Source organism: Myotis myotis, unplaced genomic scaffold, assembly GCF_014108235.1.
Source record: "Myotis myotis isolate mMyoMyo1 unplaced genomic scaffold, mMyoMyo1.p scaffold_m19_p_2, whole genome shotgun sequence".
In the NCBI taxonomy this organism is placed as follows: domain Eukaryota; kingdom Metazoa; phylum Chordata; class Mammalia; order Chiroptera; family Vespertilionidae; genus Myotis; species Myotis myotis.
The window spans coordinates 178,151,779-178,175,968 of NW_023416324.1; the positions used below are offsets into that span (position 1 = coordinate 178,151,779).

A 24,190-nucleotide genomic window follows, 5' to 3' on the forward strand; every position below is an offset into this window, starting at 1 on the left:
GTGCATCACTGCCATTTTATTATCCAACTAATACGTAAATAGGGAGATCTACATTCTCAATTAGATTTAGCCTTAAAGTAAAAAAGTTACTCCATATATAGACATATGCATATGACTAAGAACATAATTTAAAATGCATCAACATATTTGCTGTCCTTATATTCCTTTTTTTACTCAGCAATATACCTTCAGAACTAACTTTGATTGCCATATGTCATGTTTGCCTCTGCTGGCCCAAAACTAGAAAATTGCACCCTGTGGCTCTTTTGTTTTACTCTAACAGGATCACTATTGGAGGGGGGAGCACAGCTGTTAATGTTTTTTAAAAGGGAAAAAATGTTTTTGAAAAATGCCAGACTTAACAAGCCCCTCTGTAAATGATTCCCCGTAATGATGACATTTCCCCTTCAGAAAGTTGATTTCTTCCAAATGTAAGAAAAATAAAAGATCTGAAATTTGTCCTTTTAGTTGGTAAAGTGATTACTTTCTATTTGAAAGGTCAGTCCAGGCTTCCATCCTAAACAGGGAGAACACGCAAGCCCTTATCCCAGGCCTTTCAGGAGAAACTCCTCTTTCTCCCTTATGCCTGTTTCTTTGGCTCCTACAGCAGCAGTGTTTGTGCCTGTGCTGATACCATGCGTATTAAAAGGGGGGAGGGGGGGCGGGTGAGGGGAGACAGGTGATGTGAGACCAAAATGACGTGATGTCAAAGAACTGAGAAACTTAATATTATAAGGGAGAGTCAAGAGGAAAGGGGCATATTAAATGCAATAAACAAAACATTCATTCCACCTTTCTAGCACGCTTGCCACAAGGGACATAAGCAACAACTGTAGCATGAATCTCTACATTTTTTAAAAAAGCTTTTATTCTTCCAGAAACATAATAAAAGGAAGGGTAAAGCCCTGATCCAGTCATTTTTCTGCAAAGTAGACTTTAAATGTGTCTTTTTCCATGGCAATTTTATGGATCTCTCCAGCAATCACATTTTGTTTACTTTTTTATTATGAAAGAAATGTATTCTTATTTCAAAGAGTACTCCCAGGTACAAAGAGAACACATAGACCATGCATAATTCCACCCCCCCAGAGGACAGGACTTTAATATTTGCTATATATCCTTCTAGGTTTTTGTTCTATAAATATATATTACGTAATTGAAAATTTTCAAAGAGAGACACGCAGTTTTTCTCTTACATGATGTTGTTCTTACTTTCTTGCTTCATGAATTATCTCCCTTTACCCTCTGGTATCTACATTTTCACTTCTTTACCAATTTATTCTTGAACTATAAACATACTCAATACCTTTACATAAAGGGACAGGGGATTATAGTAACTTTTATAGCAATTTTTCCCTGTATTTTTTTTTTTTTTTTTTTTACAATGCGGGAGTGAGGAGAACTTATTTTCCCTATTTATTTATGTATTTACTCTTATCTTTATTGTTGAAAATATTACAGATGTCCTTCTTTTCCCCCATTGACCCCTTCTAGCCCACACCTGAGCCAGACCACCCTATTGTCTGTGTCCGTGGGTCACATGTGCATACAAGTTCTTTGGTAATCTCTTCCCGTCCACCCAACCACCTCCGCCTTCCCTCTGAGGTTCCACAGTCTGTTCCATGCTTCTATGTCTCTGGATCTATTTTGTTCATCAGTTTGTTTTGTTCATTAGATTCCAAATATGAGTGAGATCACGTGATACTATATTATTTGTCTTTCCACTATCATTCTTGCTCCTTCTCTCCCCCCCCCCTTTTTTTTAACTGCGGAAAGAGCACTTACCCTGAGATCTACCATCTTAACAAATTTTCCCTCTTTGTATTCAAGCTTTCCTACGGTAGCTAAGTCCTCTCTCACTATCTTACTCCCTTACTGCCACTGTATTCATTAATTTACTCTAATCTTGGTTCCACTTTTATGAATTCTCCTGTTTCTAGTTCTTAAAGACTTCCAAAGCACCAAATATAATCCTTACTTACCCTTTCATCAGCATTTGACACTGAGATGAATTTTAGGGATAAAATAGGCAGGTTTGGGGAGTTTTAGTCATAAAGAGGGTCCATGGGGAAGGAAGGCACAGGTGAGGGCTTAGAGCTCCCAGAAGGCATACATTCACAGAGAATAAAAATGTGCCACAGGAGAAGAGGAGAGGAAGACATTCACAGAAGATAAAGAAGCACCACAGAGTATGGGGGAAAATGAAACTTTCACAGAGGATAGAGAAATGTCGGCCAATGGCAGAAAGAGGAAAACAGATTCTCACAGGAGATAGAGAAATGTTACAAGTAAGGGGGAGAGAAGGAGGGGGGAGGGCACCACATTGGTTTTGAAGCTGATATTCTGCAAAAAGAGTGACCAATTAGAAGAGCATAGGATCATAAAGTGAGGAAGGGACCCAACTAGAAGGGGGCAAGAAGGGACAAAGGTTTATAAACTCTTTTATAAACCTTAGAAAAAAAAGGAGTTTGGTGGGCTACCCCCTTGGGACCCCCTCCCTACATGGGAGTCTGTATTTGCTTCCAATAAATTTCCGTCCTTTTCACCTATCACCTTTAGTCCGTGGCTTCATTCTTCGAATCCATCTGGACAAGAACCCGGGAAAGAAATCACACTTGCATCCTGCTCAGGAAAACAACCAAAATCAACACTATCCACAATTCTTTTTTCTTTTGACTGCATTCTCCAGGATCTCCTACCTCTCACCACTCCTGCTCAGCCTCCTTCACTGGCTTTTCTTTGGCCCCTTCTTTACATTTAACCTTCTCAAGGACTCTGGCCTTAGTCCTCACCTCTTTGACTCTGTTTTCTTCTTTAATGAGTTGGTCCATGTCTGTAATTTTGATTATCCCCAGCAACCCATGTGTCCTACCTTATCTCTCTCTTCTAAGATGTAGACCTGTATTTCCAAATGGTCGACTGGATCTTTCCATGTGGATGAACTTTCTAAAGACACCACAAACTCAGCATATCATCTCCTTTCCCAATTCCCCCTCCCTCTCACTGACACTAGTCTATTCAGTAAATACACCATTTAATAGCTCTAATAGTGTAAATAACAGCAAAGACGTTTTTTAAAATACTTCATACAAACTTGACCACTAAAAGAAATAATGATTGCATTTATTTTGACATCTGTGGTCAGTCACAAATTGCATTTGGGGCTAATTCATACAATTAGCTCTAAAAAGGGGCTGCTAAAGAATTTGATAAATAGGATTCCATTGGTGATTGTCAAGAATGCAATTACAGTCAATTGCAACCTGATTGTGATTGGTGTAGAATTGAGGAGAAAAGAGCTGTTGCTAGTAAGAAAGGACCACTCTTTCAAGTTTGACAGTGAAGAGATAAGAGAGAGTAAAGGAATGCCTTTAGGGCAGCGATTTTCCACAGTGGCAGGCACACTGGTGTGTCTCAAGAATATTTTTTTTAATTGTTGACATTATCACAGGTTTCCCCCATTCTTCCCCCTTTTATGCCACAAGAATTTTTAAAATGTGCAACACCTGACTATTTAGTCAGAGGCACTGACCTCTTTTCTCTTAGATCGTCAATTAAAAAATGACAACAGCCAACACAACAATAGCCATCTGGTGTAAATGAATCAAAATTATATCTTATTTTTTTTGTCAGATCATCAAAAATATATTTTGTTGGTGTGCCGCAGAATTTTAGTAATTAGTTTATGTGTGCCATGAGATGAAAAGGGTTGAAAACCCTGCTTTAGGGGAAAGCAGATGTGAGGAAGTCATCTTTCAGGACAGGGAAAAATAAACAATTTTGCAGCCTGCAGGTAGGAAGGTGGTGGAGAAGGGATTAAAGAGAGGGGAAATGAGAAGATAGCAACTGAGTACTGACAACCAGGAAGAAGAGAGTGGGAAGGTCTCTGTACTTCTGTGTACATAGTTCCTATGTAACATTTGCTTTAATAAATTGGGCCTATTTATCATTCATTGCAGTATTGAATAAATGATAGTAAAAAAAAATTTAACATTTACATTTGATCTTTAACCTTGACATTTATGTTGACATCTGTAGGTAGGCAAAAATTGCAGTTGAGGCAAATTTGTACAATTAACTAAATCATGTGTTCCTTTTTTCCTTTCAAAATTTCCTTCATATATTCCATTCCTAATGAGTATGAAGAATCCTTTTAATTCAACCCAGACACAAGTAGTATCTTTCAATTAATACTGTTACTTTTTAATAAAACCCTATTCTCAAAATTGAACATAGGGTGCTTCATATTTCAGGTCTCTACCCCACCAAATTATCTCGTTGTTTTGTTGTTACTTGCAAAATTTCCTGATGTAATGCATTCTATATCTGCGGCCATATATTGTCTTCCTATGCAATTTCCAAGTTTTATGGTTTATTTAAGTCAAGTGAATAAACCTAGCATTCTGTTCTACTTTTGTGGAGGAGAGAGTGAAGGAGTGGGAAGCAAAAGGTAAACAGGGCTAAGGAGAGATGGTGGAATGTCTGCAGAGAGGGGAGCCAGGGTCATTGTCCTGAAGAAAACCACAGATGTGATTCAGGGCTATTAAGAAAGTTATTAGCACCAAGAAGGAACTAGATAGTCCTCCTTCCAGTTACTCAGAAAGGATTTAGAATGGTGTGGGGAAGATGGGAGATAACGATGCTTGGCGCGTTTCAGAGATGGGACCCTGATCTCCAGCTAAAAGCTTCTTACAGGGAATGAGGCATTGTCGGCAAATGATGAGTTATTTCCCTTGTGTCTTTCCTCACTCTTCCCATCTCAAAGTCTTCCCTGATTTGGCTCCACTGCACTAACACTCCCTCCTGAACAGCACTTAGGTGAGCAGTGCACAAAATCGCTGGCAGGCAGCCTGCTGAGGCTGAGGGGGAAAGGGGCCTTCCCTCACTGCCTCAGTGGCCAGGAGAGGTGGGAGGAGCACAGGAAGTGATTGCCCTCGGGCGTCTCCTCCCACAGAAGCCCTGCCTCCTCAGGCTCTCAGGCTTGGAGAGTAGAGGGGTCAGCTTTCTTTCTCCTAGTTCAGTCCTTTGGCTTATGGGAGAGACCACGCAGAAAGCGATGATGGCGTTGCTTTCTGTGCTCAACAAAAATGCTTAGATAGAAGACAGGGACTCCCGGCTGGGAGGAGGGAGGCGAGCTGAAGATCCCTGCCTGGGCTGGCTCATCTAAGCAGGCAAAGTGGGAGCTGAGTGCTTGAAAGAGGATTGTGCTCGCACTAGAAATAAGCAGTAAGTGAGGGAATAACCATCCTGGTGTAGAAAAGGCTTAATCCCCCTGGGGTGATGGGGTGAACTGGGAAATATTGCTTAACTCTAGAGTAAAACTGTAAGAAATCTGACTGCGTACAGTTGTGTGCTGTTTGGAGACTGGAGGTTTAAATACAGAATCAGAGCTCTAAGTTCCTCCTCCCACTTTTGGAAAATGCCAACTTCTGCTTTCAGTAGTTGGGGCGATACTCTCCTTTCCTGACCCTGCCTCTCGCCAGGAAAATGTACTATTATATTAGATAAAGAGTTGGGATTAAATTGGAAAGGTGGGATGCTGGTATTGGCAGAAACTGCAACTTTGAATTATGTTCTATGAATTCGGATATTTTTATATCAATTAGTACTGATTTGCTAATCACAAGGAAGTCTGGGGTGGGGCATTAAAAAGGGAAAGCTGAGAGCTTTTAGGACAAAGAGGCTGAGTAGTCCTTATGTGGGGGATGAGATATAAAAATGCATATAATTAATAATAGGTTTGTTTTTTAAAAAAAGCATTAACTAGAACAGCAGAGAACATTGTGCTTGGATAAAAATTAGTTAGAAAAGAAGAAATTTTTGTTTCAATGACTTTTTGTGCTAGCCTAAATTTTCACAATGTTTACAAAGACAAGACAATGATTCAGGGATACTTCCATTATTGCCATACATTATAAATACTATTGCTGGGCAAGATCTGTGGTTCTCTGCTCAGCAAGTTCTGGCAATGAAGCCACTGCCTCTGGTGCAAAGAATTCTGGGATGTCTGACAGTGACATGGATGGAAGGACCCACATTCCATCTCTACTTAATGTCCTTTTGTCCAGAAATCGAGTCATGCAAATGAGCTACTTGGTACGTATACAGATCAATATTTGGAAAAGCATTTCTAAACGTTTTGCATTAGAGGGTCTCTGGACAATATCCTATGGCAACCAGGGGACTAAAAGGATATAAAAGCCAAGTGATAGGAAGGAAGTCAGGTTGGTTGAAACCACCCTTGTTCTCTTTGTTTTCCATTAATCCTGAAATGGTTCCTCAAATGAGGACAAGAATAACAATAGAGAGAAGTACAGTGGCCATCTGTTCTGCTCTAAGTGGCCAAATTCATTAATATATGAATGAGACTGTATTTATGCATCCTAATACTTGAAGATTCAGAAATCTCTTTATTACACACACGAAAACACACACACACACACACACACACACACACACACACCCCAGAAAAATAGTAGGTACATTTATTGAGGAGGAAATGTGGAAATCTGGTTTTGAAATGTTTTGGGGGGAGGGAGGAAAAGACAAGAGTCACGTCCCACACTGTAAACAGATTTATGTCATGTTTCATAAAGGATATCATTTCCTCCCCCAATGAGATGGGGATTCTAATATGGTACAGTAGGTGCAAACATAAGAAACATTTTCAATTCCCTTAATTCTAGTCAATGTAGTTAATACCTAAAGAAGGAATTGTTTTTTAAAAAATAATAACTTTGAAATATAGCTAACTGTATAGCAATTTCTTTTTTTTTTCCTTTTGTTACTGGTCCTCTATAGAGGTCTTTAATTTCTGAAATTAAGAAGAAATATGTCATTTCTGGCATTCCCATCAGCAGGGTATTGCAAGAAAGAATAAAAAAGACTCAAATAAATGATCTTTCTCCTATCAGCACAACAGTAAAATGGTTGTCATGATCTATATCCTTTTCTGATGTTAGAATTTTTCTATGGGGTAGGTAGAAGGAGAATGGTCGTTGGGGGAGAAATGATAAAATGCTAATAAATTCATTTTTAAAGATGGTCTGTACTCTTCTAACTTTTCAAACTAATTCTGAAAGTTATTTATCTTTTTAAAATTATTTGAGTTGTTTTTACAATGTTAGTTTTTATCTGATTTATAAGCAAATGTGTAAAATCTAAAGATTTGTTATCTGAGTTGCAGGATACTGGTCTTATTCTTAAAAATATATAAGGGATTAAAATAAAACATTTAGTAGTTGAAGTCTTAAGTCTAGTATTACTAACTGCAGTTTTGACCTTTAAGAAAAATGTGCTCCAGACTCTTAAAGGAATTACTTATATTAAAGTATTAAAGAATCTTTTCTAAAACTACAGAGTAAAAAAAAAGAAGCATAACAATATTCAGAGAAGAATAAAGATGTAATTTGTATGGAAGAGGCTAAGCAAAAAATACTTAATGAATAATTATAAACCAACAGCTTAACAATAAAACATTTGCTATTGTCCATGAGAAACTGACATGAAGAATAATGTATTATGACTAGGGAACAGGGCTAAGTAAACTTTATCTTTTAAAAGTATTAAGTGGGATTTAGATTATTAATGGAAACAAACTAAATGATCATTTAAAATTATTCTTTCACAAGAAAAGTAAAGAAAAAGGATATGGAAAACTAAGCAGTGATGAAGACCTCGAGATAATTGTTGATCAAAAGCAGGTAAGTGAATGCTTACATACATTTTCTACTGTTTCACTGTAGAGTTTTAACAACTGAAGCCTTTGAGTATTCAGCCCTGCCCTAATCGAGGAGGCCTGTCTAACAAGATAGATTTGAGAGCTGCTAAGCTTCCCCCCCATGATGCCTCTGATCCACTGACTTTTGTATGTCAGGGTGTAAGAATGGTGAAAAATAAAGCAGAGCAAGAAAAGAGAACTTTTGGAAAATTAAAAGCCCCCTTTGAAAAATGAATCAAAACAACAATGATAATTTGGTTAGCAAAATAGATTTAAGCAAGAATCAGAAAGTATACTTTTTTGAAAATGAGAAATGCTACCCTTAGTGTAAAACAATGAATATGATTGAGGGAGAGGGAGACAAAAGACTTTAAAAAAACTGAGAAGTTTAAAATATGTCTATCTAGAATAGATAGATTACCCAATTTAGTTTCTCAGCTAGTCTCCAGTAAATTTAGAGATGATGTTTAAAAAACAAAAATGAAGCTATTTAAGACCTGTAATACTGCCTATAATTTGAGAAACATCTAGCTTGGGTTTTATATGGGCCCATAAGGTGAAATTGAAAACTGCTTAATAGACCAAAAACAATGACACACCAGGTAATGGAAGGTATCCAGCTTATGCCACTGAATTGGCATCAGCCCTTAACGTCTTTGTTAATTGTCGGGGAGACAGGCTAACTGCACTTTCGCTTAATGTACAAGTGGCATTGATGCTGAGGGTGATGTGAACTCAGGTGGAGATAAATAATTCAAAGCAGTCTGAGCAGATGAAGAGGTTAGAAAGACAGCAAGCTACAGGAAGGCTAGTTGAATCTGGACAATTTCCTAACTGTGCATTTGTTTTGCATCGTGGTGATTGCATTCAAGGAGCAATTGTGTATATTTCTGAAAAGGAAAAATGACCGTCGGAAAATAGCAGCCAGAGACAGTTAACTTAGAGACTTGCTTGTCAGAGCTGGGATAACTGAGGTAACTGAAGTGATCTTCTGGGAAAAACTGGCCAAATAACCTCCATAAACAACCTGCAAGTTTTTCTTGCCTTATCTTCACTTTCTGGCTCCTGAATAATGTACGGGGGCAGAGAGAGTTTGGCCCTGTATTTCTACTTAGTGCCAAATTGTCAGTTTCATCAATAAGGTAAGTGGGACTGGAGCCTGATCGCTCCACCGGGCTGTTAGGTCTCATTTGAACTATGCCAGGATTGGTACTTGGGGCACACAAGCTCCATCTCCCACAGCCTGGCATTCTGATCCGAGGACCGGCCCTACGTGGTGAATGACGCCATTCAGCATCTGACGAGCATCTACACGTCTATGCGTTCTCTATTAAAACAAAAAGTTATGACTTAATTTCTTTCCTAATCTTGTGGCTGGTAAATTCTTACTCTTTTTTGTATTTCTTTAGTTTCATGCTACCCCAAGGCTGCTTTTCTTTCTTTTTTTCTCCCTAAAGTTTCTTTTTGTTTTTAACTGAATTTGGGGGTTCCGAAAACCATCAAATTGTACATGGAGATCTTCGGAGTGGAAAGCCCACGGGAGTCATGGGCTTTATCTCATGGTACCTTCCATAAAACTTACGTTGGTGTGCCCAAACATATTTTACTAACTGTTAAGGAAGCTTCAAAAAATAAGAGAGAGAGAGAGAGAGAGAGAGAGAGAGAGAGAGAGAGAGAGAGACCTACTTTACTGCTTTTTCAGAAAACAGCACTTTCCATACCTGAATCAAAGGAGGGAGAGTTTTATTGGTCCAGGCATTGTTTGCCTCTGTGGTTATCACATTTCCTCCGATGCCATTGTGCCTGTTGGCACCAGCTGGCAGAGACCCAGCTTTGCTGAATCATTCATGTCAAACATGTTTCAAAAGATGAGTAATTATGAATATGACTTGGCATTGGTGTTTGCTGTTGGCTCTAAGAGTAGTTCTTCCTTTTGGGGCAGTTTGTTTAATGTTGATGTTGTGAGTAAATCCCAGGTCGGACCAATGACAGTGTTGCTACCTGTAAGTAAAATATTTGGGAAAACAGTCTAATTAGTCTTTATAATTCTACAAAAAAATTCTTCCTGAATTTAAGAGATCAACGTTAAAGGTATGTGTGTAAAATGCATGTTTAATATTGCTTCATCTCATAGATTATATATATTATTTATATGTAATATTATTTTATGTATTGATATATTATATTACATATAATATATATTTTATTTATAATATATATACACACACTATTGGAGAAGAATCTTAATGTTCAATTTATTCTTCCTATCTTTTCAGAAACAGGCTAGAAATATGTTAGTCAATCTTCATATAATTGCAAATAGCTTTTTCAGTAAATGGTGCCAAAATTCTAAAGATTTTAAAAAGTAGTTTGAGGCTGTGATGGGCAGAAGTCTACTAATCTCATTAAATCTGTCCTTCAGAAGCTGTCACTTTACAAATGCTGTGCAAGCTATGTGCCATTTTATCAGCCGTGTAAGTCTGGTACTTCCACAGAAAGCCCACAGTTTTGCTTATATAAGCAAATTAATAACAGAAGCAGCACAGGGTATGTGCATTTTGTTCTCCCCAGCTGCCCACATTCGAGGGGGTAAAGGTTATTTCTGTGTTATTTCTGCATAAGAACAGTAATTTTGAAAATGTCTAAAGTTTTATTGTTAAATGGTAATATTGTGCTTCTTTGTAAAATTTTATTGGGAAAGTTTATTTGAGATGCATATAAAACATTTCACAAAAATCTTAGATTAGTGTTGATATCCTCAAATAATAGGTGATATAATATGTAATCACACACACACACACACACACACACACACACACACACAGTCATTTAAATAAAAAAAGTGTTTTCACACATTTATATTTATACTGGTATCAGAATCCATATTCTCCACAAGAAAATCCTTAAGGTTTTTTTTTTATTATTTTTAAGTATCTTTTTATTGATTTCAGAGAGAGGAAGGGAGAGAGAGAGATAGAAATATCAGAGATAGAAATATCAAATATCATTGATCGACTGCCTCCTGCATATCCCACACTTGGGACCCACAACCTGGGCATGTGCCCTGACTGGAATTGAACTGTGACCTCCTGGTTCATGGGTCAACTCTCAACCGCTGAGCCATACCAGCTGGGCCCTAAAGCTTTTAAACTCGAAGTCTAGGAAGGTAATCAAAGGAAACATGTTGGATTAAAATCTTATTGACTCTAAGATCCAGCTATTTGACATAAAATATATATACTGTTTATTGTAATTACATGTAGAAATATAGTTATTCTATATAAATTATCTATATATAAAAGCCTAAGCAACCAAATGACCAAATGACCAGTTGACTGATCGCTATGACATGCACTAACCCCTAGGGGGCAGACACTCAATGCAGGAGCTGCCCCTTGGTGGTCAGTGTGCTCTCACAGCCTACCTCCTGAGGCCCAATCGGCTCCGATCACCAGCCAGGCTGAGGGACCCCACCTATGCACGAATTCATGCCTCGGGCCTCCAGTAATATATATAATTAATGAATTATTGCTTTCTAGAATAAATATTAAAAGAAAAAATTTAAATACATATTTTGGTTCATTTTTGTTATTTATTTAAATATTCTCTCTGATTGGCAGGGGTGGATCTTGTTGAGGAATAGGTTTCATGCACACATGAGTTTCCTTTTCCAAGTTACTAAGATTTTAGAGGTGGGATTAAAACATTAACCACTTTGAATAAATAATAAATTCATTATGTTTTAAATTATTATTTTTAATTAGAGTCCATTTCATTCAAGGTTTATAATATGCTGAAACTAAATAGCGCTTTTTCTAAAATGTTTTCAAATTCCGAGTAGACTTAAGGGAGGTAACAAAGACCAACACAGAATTATAGAATATGATGATTATATGAAGGCTATACTTACAAGTTCAAGTATTTCAGAAATGGGCTTGACAGGATGCTGTGGATCTGGTTGGTTATAGGACTCAGCATTGCAGCAGCATATTCTTTAGTGCAAAGTGTCAGATGTCAGCCAGTTATAAAGGGAACAAGAAACTGAACATGGATGAAAGCAGTGATTCTCAAAAGTTAGCAGCCTCAGAAACCCCTGGGCAGCCTTTTAGAGCACAGAGTGCCGGGCCCAGCCTCAGTTTCCAGTTCTGTAGGTCTTGGGTGGGGCCCAAGAATTTTCATTTCTAAGTCCTCAGCTCCCACTGCTGGACTGCACTTTGAGGCCCACTGAGTCAAAGGAGATAATTGTTGCAGTTCTAAAGAGAAAACAACATATATGGCTTGTGATAAATTTGGCATTGTTTAACTGGGCATTGCCTGGAAATCTAAAATCCAGAATTCATAGACATCCAACAAAATAATGCTGAAAACAAGAAAACTACAACCATTCACATCCAAAGTTGCCTTTAAAGACCCAGGTTTACAGTCTGACTGAATTCCACTTGGTAGCCTTGTGCTCTCGAACCTTCTCTAATTTGTAAAATAATACTTGGCTCTTTCTATCTCTGGCCATTTCTCTGAGATAAAATTTGTAATAGTACTCTGTTAACTGTAGATTGTTGTCATTTTTTAAATATATTTTATTGATTTTAGACAGGAAGGGAAAGGGAGAGAGAGAGAGATAGAAACATCAATGATGAGAGAGAATCATTGATTGGCTGCCTCCTGCACATCCCCTACTGGGGATCGAGCCCACAACCCAGGCATGTGCCTTTGGCCGGAATCGAACCTGGGACCCTTCAGTCCACAGGCCAGCGCTTTATCCATTGAGCCAAACCAGCTAGGGCAATCGTTGTCATTTTAATTAGCTAGTCATTACCACCTATATTCATCTACCTCACCTGCCATAACAGAATACCATAGACGTGGTGCTTAAATGACAGGCATTCATACCATAGACGTGGTGCTTAAATGACAGGCTGGAAAGTCCAAGATCAAGATGCTGGCCCATCCTGAGGGTTTCAGGCAAGAGCCTGTTCCTGGCTGCCTTCTCTCTGCATCCTCACATGGGAGAGAGAGAGAGAGAGAGAGAGAGAGAGAGAGAGAGAGAGAGAGAGAGAGAGAGAGACGGAGACCTCTGGTGTCTCTTTCTGTTTTATTGGGGCCTGACCTTTATGACCTCATTTAACCTCCTCACTGGTCCTGTCTCCAAATACAGAGTTTGAGGGTTAGGCTTTAACATGAATTTGAGGAAGGGGTACACATTCAATCCATGACACTACCCCACAGCCCAATTCTAGCAAACACAAACATTGAGACCTAGGAAGGTGAATCAAGATACCCTGGGTCCCTGGTCAGGTGCAGAGAGCGTACCGGAAGGCAGCCCTCCCAACACTGTCATTCCACACAGCTCTACTGTTGCCCATGACTGGTCATCCCATACGTGTCTTAAAAAGCTGCTTCGTTCCAGTGCTCTCATTATATAAAATAACAATCTACTAGGAATTATTATAATAGGCCAATATTTATTTATCAAACCCTCACAGGGACAACCTTCTCCTCACACTTCTTAACTGTTTATTTCCCTCTTGGCCCCTGTGGCTTTGCCAAGAGAGAAATGCCCTTTATAGCAAAGGTATACAGAATTACAGCTAAAAGGTTTTGTTGACATCTACTTGTTTCTTCCCTTCCCTACACAGCCTCCTTAGGGAGTGCTCTCACCGGGCGTGAGAAGCACCGGGGAGGGAGACAACGCGTACTTTCCTTAGTCCAAAACCTTTCCACGAGTGTCCTTTTAAATGTGTAGGAGAAGCTACACAGAAAGCCAGGGAACCTAGAATTTCTGTGATCTTTCCCGGAAGGAAAAGAAGACACAAACTGGAGCCATCCCCTGGTGTTTCCAGTCGCAAGTAAGCCTTTGAGTAGGACTGCAGTGGTCCTTGCGGGAATGGGTCCTCAAGAGGAAAATACAGGTCAACGTGAAGTGAAAGTGGGATAATAAGAAAAACAGATTAATGGGAGGCGATATCCGCTTCCTTCTGGTGCTAGCAGAGTGTGGTCACACCCGCACCTAGGCTGCCGAGCCGAGTCTCACTCCTGAGCAGTAAAAGGGATGAGGGTGATCTGTTTCTCTGCCTTGTTGTACTCAGCACCATCTGGCCAGTACTCTCTGCCATATCACTGCAGTGACTTAATCCAAATGTAATTCAGATGCCATTGACCTCTGAGGAGACTTATAAAGCATGAGTGTCCTATGACAACACCTGCCTCTCAGTGTCATCTCTACTGCTTTCCCTGGGTACCTTCTTGGAACTCTGTACTCGGTCACCAAGAACAGAAAACACCTCTAGCAGTGCAGAAGGTGACAACCTGGACGTTCTGAGCCAGTCTACTCTGAGTCATGGGAAGAACAAAACACCTTATGCACAGCAGACAAAGGCTCATTAGCATTTTCCTGAGGAAAAAGTGATAGATGAGCAATGGTTCAATGGAAAAAAAGCCTGTTGTGGTGAGAGAGACAAACTATTCAAATCTGCTGTCTATCTGAAATCTGCATTGGAGTAAACAAAGATTCACGACTCTAGCCCAGTCAATGCTGTCTTGTCTGTGAAGCTATTTATCACCAATAAATATTGCACAAGCAAGGGGGAAAGTTTTCCACTAGGTTAAATTGAAATATTACTGGAATAAAGCATGATTACTCTGTGTTTTATTCCTAGTCTTTATTTGTGTCAAGTAATATAAAAATAACAGAGTGACGTAATTTTGGAGAACAAAAAATCAGAGTATCTTACTTTACATACTTTTCTTAGCCCCCCCACCCCCACCCCAATTCAATTCATTGTACGGATTCCCTTAAGCATCACCTGACTCTAGGAAGAACAGCAAGGGCAGGCCTAATATCTCAATTTCAGACTGAGATCTGAAGGTATAAGGCCAGAAGATATAGAGCAGGGGTCCTCAAACTACGGCCCGCGGGCCACATGCAAATACAAATATTGTATTTGTTCCCGTTTTTTTGGGTTTTTTTTACTTCAAAATAAGATATGTGCAGTGTGCATAGGAATTTGTTCATAGTTTTTTTTAAAACTATAGTCCTGCCCTCCAACAGTCTGAGGGACAGTGAACTGGTCCCCTGTTTAAAAAGTTTGAGGACCCCTGATGTAGAGGGTCATGCATAGAATGACAGAGGCAGGCAAGGAAGAGCTGAAGAGGAGGCCATTTCTAGCCTTGGCTTCGCCATTTACTAAACAGAAAACCTTGGAGGAAGCAATTTAGGTTCTCTGAGTTCCTTTCTTAATCTGCAAAATGAAATATAACCTCTGGCTCCGATGTCTGCTGTAATGTTCAAACAGGATGGCTTTCAGGGGTACCTGTGCCTGACATAGCCTCCTGTGGTCAGAGCCAAGGCTAGCCTTCAGGGCCACCCTGTTTTGTCTTATGCTCTGTCCATCAGCAACTCAAGCTTCCTGCACGATGAGTTGGAAACCGTTGTTGCATCATAAGGTTTTCACTTTGTTCATTCTGACTGCTTTACTATTGAGCATTCTGCATGCCTTCTGCAGGACACTGTCAGATACTTGAGTCTAGTACACTTGGGGCTGCTGGCGCCTCCATCACTGCACATGTGTGACATCGTGAGTATAACAAGGATGTTACAGAGCAGCTAAGAGCAGGGCCTTCACAGTCAAGAATAGGGATGAAAACTGGCTAGGACCATGTAGTAGCTGTATTACCTTAGAAAAATGAACCAGCCCCTCTGAGCCTCAGGCCACTCTACTATAAAATGGGGGAAATACTATCTAAGTCAAAAGTAACTGGGAATGCCCTGGCCAGCTTGGCTCAGTGGATAGAGCGTCAGCCTGCAGACTGAAGGGTCCCAGGTTCGATTCTGGCCAAGGGCACATGCCTGGGTTGTGGGCTCGTTCCCCAGTGGGGGGTGTGCAGGAGGCAGCCAATCAATGATTCTCTCTCATCACTGATGTTTCTATCTCTCTCCTTCTTCCTTCCTCTCTGAAGTCAATAAAGAAATTTTTTTTTTAAAAAAAAGTAACTAGGAAGATAAATAGATTTTTGTATATAAATACTTCACAATGTGTGTGGCAGGTGGTAAGTGCTTTATAAATGGCAGGTACTATGGTGGGTGGGTGGTGGGAATTGATGGTAAAACTCTTAGGTTTATTAGCTGTAGAATCCTCTTGGATTTCTTCAGGACTGAGTTATAATAATTCTAGACAGTAAAATCTATTTTGAGCTCATAGATACAAAAGTCCTCTTGGATCAGCCAGGTACAGGAATGAGGGGAATAGACAGTGTGTAAGAAAAATAGAGAGTGAAGGATAGTGGCTAATGTCATAAACTGACCCCTCTAGAGGGTGGCAGTACCTACCAGCTCCCCCTAATTGCCATCTTACGGAATGGGCTCAGTGTCACCATGTATACAAATTTTTCAAGAGAAGGAATCAGCTACTTTTTAAATGTTTATAATCAATTTTAAATTTTATAACAGTGTGTAATCACACAAAACCTTCTGGGTCTGCATCCAGCCCTGGAGGCCCAGGTGGACACCTGTTATACTCATGAGACTCTAAGGTCAAGGAGAGTAGGAGTGGACCTGGCCTGGATGGGCCTCCGCCTTCCCCTGCTGTTTCTCCCCTGCTTTACACAACTCCCCCCAGCAGGCTGCAACCTCATTGTTGACCTGATTAAAATAATAGATGTTAAGGTATAATTGTTAGGTGTCCATAAGACCCTCCAGGAAGTTTAAGTACCTCAAAAGGGAACCAGTTACCTATATTGTAAAAAATCCTCATTTGATAACATGAGTAGGGTGGATATTTATAAGCAGAAGGTATTGTTGATATTTCCACCTATTCAGGACTTTTGCTACCTTGTACTCTTGTTAACTTAGCATCTCAGTGAGTAAACAGGTACCAACACTGAGTAGCCTGCACCCAGCCTTCCTTCACAGGTCCATCCTCCCCAACTTTCCCAGCAGGAATGCAACTCACAGGCTGTTAATAACTATAATCACCAAGAGAGGCCTTGAGTTACCACCTCAAGTGCAACAAATAACCGAAATGCCATTACATGTCTTTATTTTAGGATATTGTTCAGCCTATGGTCATTATATGTGGCATAAAAGAAAAAACTGGTCTTTCAAGTTGGAAAAATAGATAGGTGTTAAGTAACTTTCGAATCGCTATTTTTTGTTCTTTTCAAACTAATGGGGAAAAATGCCGGCAGCATGTTTAGTCCCTGAGGAAAGGAACACAAAATTGAAATGACATGAGCTGACATGCTGGGTGTAAAAATGATGTGATATATGAAAATAACAGTCAGAGACAATAACACTTAAAAAAAGTAGACTCAGCTATTTGAAATACAACTTGAAAAGACACCCATTCAAACCTTTCACTGTGGAAGGTCTGTGGTGTTTTTAGTGGTGTGTGCGGTGCTGGGGTCATGTTTCTGTTGTAGTTTTAAGGAGGTGAATCTGATCAATATGAGAACTGTAGTCATTAGAGCTGAAAGGAACTCCAGAAGATAATCTAAGCCAGAGGTTTTTAAATTGTGCTCTGTGGAACCCATTCCCAGCCCTTTTGAGTAGAAGGGTGTGGTCTGTGTTAGTGATGCTACCCCTTAGAGAACAAGTCAAGCCCCTAGGTGTACAGACAAGTTTTATTTGATTAAAGTGTGCAGCTGCTAAGAAGTTTAATTATATTGGTTGTAGTTCATTCGAAATAAGTGGGTCTCAAAGTCGGGAAGTAGCTCAACTGTGTCACTAAGTTATTTTACAGTACAGGAAATATTAAAACGTGGTTCTGCAGCAGCGTCTAGTCCTGGACTCATTCATCTACCCCCATAACTGCCTTCCTAAGTTAAGCTGCTTCTTATCCTTTCTTCTACACTCCCTCTTGTTGGTAAGCCAAGCACACCAGTCAGCCAGAAAAATCTCTTGAGAGGTGTGTATTTCAAGGGCTCAGCTAAAGCTGTTACATTTGTCTGATAGGTTTTTATAGAAGGATGTTTGTATGAAATGCTTCCCCATTCTTCATAAAGAGGTTCTCACAAACTTTGTGACAAAATCCCAGTCTATCAGGGTGCAGATAGTAAAGATTTTAGTAGTGGAATTTGAATCCCCTAAAATACGCTAACGAGATTCTCAGGTTCCCTCCATATTGAAACAGACCGTTTTTTCCCCACCTGGATCAGTCCATCCTCTGCCCTTGATTGGCTGAGGGAACTGTGAACTGTGTCCACAGCTCAGCATCCGGCTTCCAAGTCCCTCTGTTTGGAACTGAGCTGCCAGCGCTTTTGTCTAATGAACCCTGCAGGTGAACTCACTGACGACGGGTTGGATCGGCGTTTCCTGTCATCGGGGCTTTGAAAACCAGTCTCGGGAAATATTTATACTGAAATGATTTGTTACAGATTCGCAGTCTGATCAATGAAAATGACAAAGGAACAGACAGGCGGTGCAACATTTTCTTCCTTATTTTAATCCTTAAACAGCAGAGAGAATTTAGAATAAACTTCCCTTCCTTCTTCTTCTGACTCTGAACCTGTCTGTGCTCTGTCATTGCCTTGACCTTGTCATTTCTGTGGTTGTGCTTGGATGTCTTCCCACCAGACTTGCAGTACGTGTCCTTTCCTTTCTGCTCAGCGCACTCTGATCTCCGCCTCTGGAAGATGTCTCTTATTCTGACACTACATATATAAGGCTTGACAGAAACGCAGTTCTTGCAGACCTGCTTTTTTTTTATAATGCTTCCTTCCCTGTCTCCAAAACAACTCTCTAATTCTGTCATTTCCATTTTCAGTCATTAATTTTTCACATGGTCTACCCCCAATCAGAGTGAGCACCACTTCCTTCCTATCTTGTGATCTAGGAAAAACACGTGCATAAATAAGTGATCATTCAGTACAATTATTATTTATTCCTCATCCTGGTATTCTTTGTACCAAATGATCTCATTCTTGAAATATATGAATAAGTGACTTATTAAGGAATGGTGAGACAATGGACCATCTCGGCTTTGTGCTGGGTGTTCTGAATAGAAAAAAAACACTCATTCATCACTTGTTCTAACAAAATTATCTCATTTGTATAATTGGTGAATGATTAATGAATTCTTATTGTAGAAAAACACTGAGTTTGGAAGTGGTTTTCTTCCAGTCAAGGTTGTCCAGTTATCACTTCCTTGCACTCCTAGCTTCTGTCATTAAATTTTAAATGTGCCTCTGAAATTGCTGTACTAAGTCTTTGTGAACTGTGGACATAGTTTCTGGGGCCAGGAAAAGAGTGAGGTGCATCCGCTGATATATTTTTTAATCCAGTTGTTTAGTACAAGGTAAGACACATTGAAGCTCACAAACAGGCTTAACTAGTCTTAAATTTTTAAACTAAAGATATAAAACCTTGAAAACTGTACTTGTTACGAAAGGAATCAATTAGTTTTTCACTACATGAGTGAACCATCTTAGCCTTCCATACAGACTCCAGGGAACGTGATTTAAAATCATATCCTTGTGGGTTTATGAACCACAGTAGCCATACACGACCTGCTCCATGGCTCCCAACACTCCTTGGCTTAGTACCAGCCCAGAAGTGGCAGGAACTTGATGCTTCTCACTGTCCCCCAAGTAAAATGCAAACGCCTCAGTCAGGTGTCCAGGGCATGCATGTTGCGGCCCCGGATGCCCTGTTATCCTTACCCAGGGCCACCGTGACTCCATGCCCCTTTCATACTGAGCACTTTGGATCACCCGCAGTGTGCAGCGCTATTTCTCCCGTTTGCCTTTTCCCTAAGCATGTGCGTATGTATAGCATGTATCACCCATCTTCTGATGCACCCCCTAGAAGCAGAGGGTGTAGGTTGGAGGAAGGGAGGCCTCCTCATAGTTCCAATCGAGGCAGGATGCAAGGAGAGGAGAGAGAGAAAGACCAAGTCCCCCTTGGCTCTGTAGGTGGGCAGACTTCCGAAACCCTATAAATGTGGGGGGAAAGGAGAAAGGAAGAGACAAGAATGAAGTCTGTTCCTGAAAAGAAGAGAGAGCAAATGGGAAAACATAAAAAAAAAAAAAAAATCTGAGAATCTATTGCTTATAGAAATTTGATATGTAAGCAATGTTGCTATGTTTCTTATGGGGGTTGGTTGTGGGGGAGGGCGATGGTTACATTTAGTATGTTTGTAATTTTTGTTGTCCTAAAAGATATGGGCTTGATTCTACCTGTTGCTAAGGTCCTTCTTCCATGTGATAAGCAGGGGAGAGCGGCAGAGAGCGCAGTCAGCTCAGGGTTGCGTAGCTTTCGGTATTTGAGGAGACAACTAGTCGGGATCATATGTTTAAAAACTGATTCTAAGAAAAACTATGCAAATAAAGGAAATTGTCTTTTATTTTTCTCTATTATGGGGTAATTTAAAATAACTTCAAGGGGAAGGCAGACAGGATACTGTTTTGAAAAAAAAAAATAACATTATTTCAATGGAAATGATTTAAACTTCTAGTTCACGCATTTGTTTTACAAAAACTTTTTGACCACCTACTTCTTGCTGGTGCTTGCCAGGTGCTGGGACACAGAGATGCATAAACACAGCCGTGGCCTTAAGTAGCCCACAGTCCAGTGCGGACCTTCCCTCAGTGCACAGTTAGGTGCCAGCGCTGTGGCCAAGCTGGAGCCCGGGACTCCCAGGGTGCACTTGGGACTCTGCCATGTGCATAGTTCCCTAGCCACGGTCCTGAGAGCGTTCCAGTCTTCTTAGTGGTCAGTGTAGCCCCTGCATAGGACTTGGGCTTTGGGGACAAGGACTAAAGAAATTGTCAGAGCCTGGCTACTCAGAGAGGTTCCTGGGCCAGCAGCATGCACATCGTCTGAAGAAGGTTAGAGATTCGCACTCTGAGCCTCAGACTGCCTCAGCGTTCCTGAGGGTAGGCCCGGGAATCTATTTAACACGTCTTCCGAGGGATTCCTATGCACTGGTTTGAGAAGTACTGTTTTTAGATTATTCAAATTTCTGGTATCAAGAAAGGATCCATTATTATTTGGGTGAGGACATAGCACCTTTATTTCTTAGCCTTTTACCTGAATGTCCCTAAGCTTGCAAATATTTCCTCCCGGCCTCATTCATCAAAGTGAACTTACTCAGTAATCAATCCTGTGACCCAGGTTGTTAGAAAAAGGAAGCAGAAATGATGGAGACCAAGAGGTTAAGCTTGTTAACCTTCAAAAAAACATATTCGTGTGTGTATGTGTGTCTGTGTCTGTGTGTGTGTAAAAGAGAGGAAGAAGGAGAGGGAGAAGGAGAGGGAAAGATGAATTCAACTATAAACATAAACACCTAAAAGAAATGCCAGGAGAAAGGGCAGTGGCCCAGTCCTTGGATAAGTGCCCACCTGTGAGACTGCGGGGACATTGCACTGCACTGAGTGCAGGACCAGGTGTCCGAGAGCTTTCAGTACAAAGCCCGTATTGCATTGGGTCGCTACATGTTTCGAGTCTTCTCACCTGAGGGGCTTCTCATGGAAAGTCAAATCCTTACTTGGTGTTTAGGATTACCTCTGTGCTCATTTTAAAAATCCCATACCTGAAACACAACCGGGAAGTCCGTCACTTCAGCATTTGTTGAGCAGCTTTCTGCTATGGGAGTGGATTGCTGGGCTCTGAAAATGTCACTCCCACAGCTGCCTACAGGGGCTGACCTTTCCCTCGGGCCGAAGTCCCTGCTGAACTATTGGTAAAGCTGGTTTATCCCAAGTTGGCAGATCTCCAGTTCCCTTGCAGGCCATCTAGAAAAGTAGTCTAAGAAATGATATTCTGCCACCATTTTAGACTTTCACCAGACACCACGCTTCCCCTCCAAGCTCCTCATGATCTCTGCACCCTCCCCAAAGCAGCGCCCTAGCATGCCTCCGTGAGCCTTTCGTGTTAGTGCTGGAGGGCTGGCACTCGCCCTGGGGTCCCTTCACACTGGTTATTATGCTATGAGCGTGAGTTTACAACACCTTCCTTAGAAACTTTGAGCAAAATAAAAACGATCACCCTTGCTCTCAAGGGTGATACTCTCACTTTTGCATAGTCATAAGCACAATTTTAATTTTTAGCACAGTTGCAGTCAGTATGCATTTAATTTCGTATCTGCTTCTTTATGGAACATTATGCCAGACTCATTTTCCACATGGTTATTTAGTTTGTATAAATGTCAGTTTAATGGTTGCCTTATGTGGAATCAGGGTGAACCTTAGGCATGCTCTTCCCACCACTCTCCTTGGCTTGTGTAGTGAGCATTCAGATCTTTCCCTTCTTCTTTCGGGATACAAGTTATCAAGTTAAGAAGGAAAGAAAGGGCTTGCAAGAAAATCGTGCACATTAGACACATACAGATTGACCATGAATTATGCATAATGTTTGTGGGAATTTGCACCGTGTCATCTTTTCATAGCCTTGCTGCATCTTTAAGTATCACTGGAGATGCCGCCACACATATTGCATTGCTCTCATAAAACCTCAGTTCTAAATCACATCCTACATGACAGTTTCACAAGATTCTGCTTCCTGAGCTGACCACAGCCAAATCACAAGCATGGATTTGCATAAATTTGGTTTGCATGAATATTTAAGTTTGCTGAGAAGGGAAATTGACTAAATATTGTTAGAGTCATGCATAACTTGGGATATAACTTACTTTGGTAGCATATGCAGTTAGGAAACAGGTGTATGGAACCACTATGGTATTCCTGTGCCAAAAAATATATATAGATATTGAAAGACCCATGTTAAAGGCTAAGCAACTTAGATGAAGGGGGTACCACTAATGGGGTTATAGAAATAAGCCCTATGATTTCTTCATATTGAAAGGCAGTGATAAGAAGAAATAACTGTGAATGCGTTATAGAATAAATAGTCTTTTGGTACGCATTCTAGATTTTTAATTTTTTGCTGGTGTTCCAAAATAGAAAACTCAAGTTCCTGGCTCTGCCAATGGCTTTCTGTTTGACCTTGAACAAATCTCTAAGCCTTGACTTCCCTATCAGCAAAAGGATAATACTTTCCGTAATTCTATCTCACAAGAATTCTGGAAGAACTTCATAAGAAAACTAAAACACATAATCCTCTGAGCCACTCAAGAGGATTATTTCCTGTGAGTAAGTCCAAGACAGGATCATCTGCAAGGAAGCTGCTTGCTGATGCCCTGGGGTTCTGAATCAACCTCTTGTGTTAAAGGGCAATTTAAAAATAAAATCTCCTGTAGAAAAATGAGCACATCCCTAATCATGACTTTTAGATCAGTAACACTGGGGAGCGAGGCAAAATGTAACTTAACTGTATGAGTTTATGGGTGATAGAATTACATTGCATTTCTTTTTGAGTGATTTTTTTAAAAATTTTCTCTCTGTTGGTAATGAGAGGAAAAGTGGATACATTTTCATATTTATATTTTTTGACTCTCTTGGAAAGATCACTTTATAAATAGGTAGTTCCAAAGAAATAACCTTGATATTTTTATCATGGCTGATTCTAATTTTTTAATGAACACATTTCCCCCCCTGGAATAGCCAAACTTATGCTGAGGCTTCTAAACGTTACTGTGTAGTCGGGAAATCGCATATTCCAAGTAGAAACAACATAGCTGTTCCCAAGATGAACTGAATACCCCGAGCCTTCTTTAAAACAAGTTAAAATCGTGTGGCATTCACAGTCAGTCTTTAGCAGAAAAGGCGCCTAATATCTCTCAAAGCAGAAATCCGAATAGCTTCAGCAAGGTGCCAGCGCAAAGAAGAGCGCCGCCTACAGAGTAAGTGGACGCTTGGAACTACTCTAATTGGAAGGAAATTGGGCCCTTTATCAATAGGTTGTCTTCAGGGCAATTCCTTCAGGGTATCCTGGTGCAAAAGGTTAGAAACCACAAATGAGTTCGTATTCTTCTTCCTTATTTAGAGATCTGTCTCTGACACCACAAGGGAGGCTCCCAGTCAGCGTCCTCAGGATTTCCAGCCTATTGGAAAGGAAAAATAATCCAAAAACAACTAATAAAAAGCATATGGAAGTTTTAAAGTGCATGGTGAGGCCAGATTTGGGGGACAGAGGAAATGGGGGTGCAGAGAAATTTAGGTAAATCAGCTCGTGCAGAGGCCATTTTGAACACATGCATAGCATCGCGGATGAGATGGGTGGAGGGGGTGGAGCAAACTGTGTACCACGACTGTCCAATATAGTTACCTTGGGGCGGGGGTAGAATAAAGGGAATTAACTTTGTTGAGCACCTACTGTGTGACCGACAACGACCTGAGAGGTAGTATTATGATGCCAGTTTTTCAGAATGAGGGGGGAGAACAAGACTCAGACGGGTTAAGAAACCCGAAAAGAGTCTCATAATTAGTAAAGCAGCAAAAATGAAATTAAAATTAAAGTGCCTCCAAAGCCCATGCACTTCCTTCCGGCTGACTTCCCACAAGCTGTCACGAAAATTAAACTTCACTGCAACTGCTCTGTGTTTAATTTAAAGATGCAGTTATTAGTTACTGTATATT

The 24,190-nt window shown here is 40.3% G+C and overlaps 1 protein-coding gene across 4 annotated transcripts in view; it reads left to right on the plus strand.

Moving 5' to 3' along the window:
• Positions 1 to 24,190, plus strand: part of PEX5L (peroxisomal biogenesis factor 5 like) — a 232,876-nt gene that overhangs the window by 56,808 nt on the left and 151,878 nt on the right. For 2 of the 4 annotated variants that reach the window (XM_036352041.1, XM_036352043.1), the window contains exon 2: positions 7,632 to 7,703. The exons of the other annotated variants lie outside the window; for them this stretch is intronic. In XM_036352041.1, the coding sequence (XP_036207934.1) occupies positions 7,632 to 7,703 (72 nt within the window). The remainder of the gene's footprint in view (positions 1 to 7,631; positions 7,704 to 24,190) is intronic. 4 annotated transcript variants of the gene reach the window in all.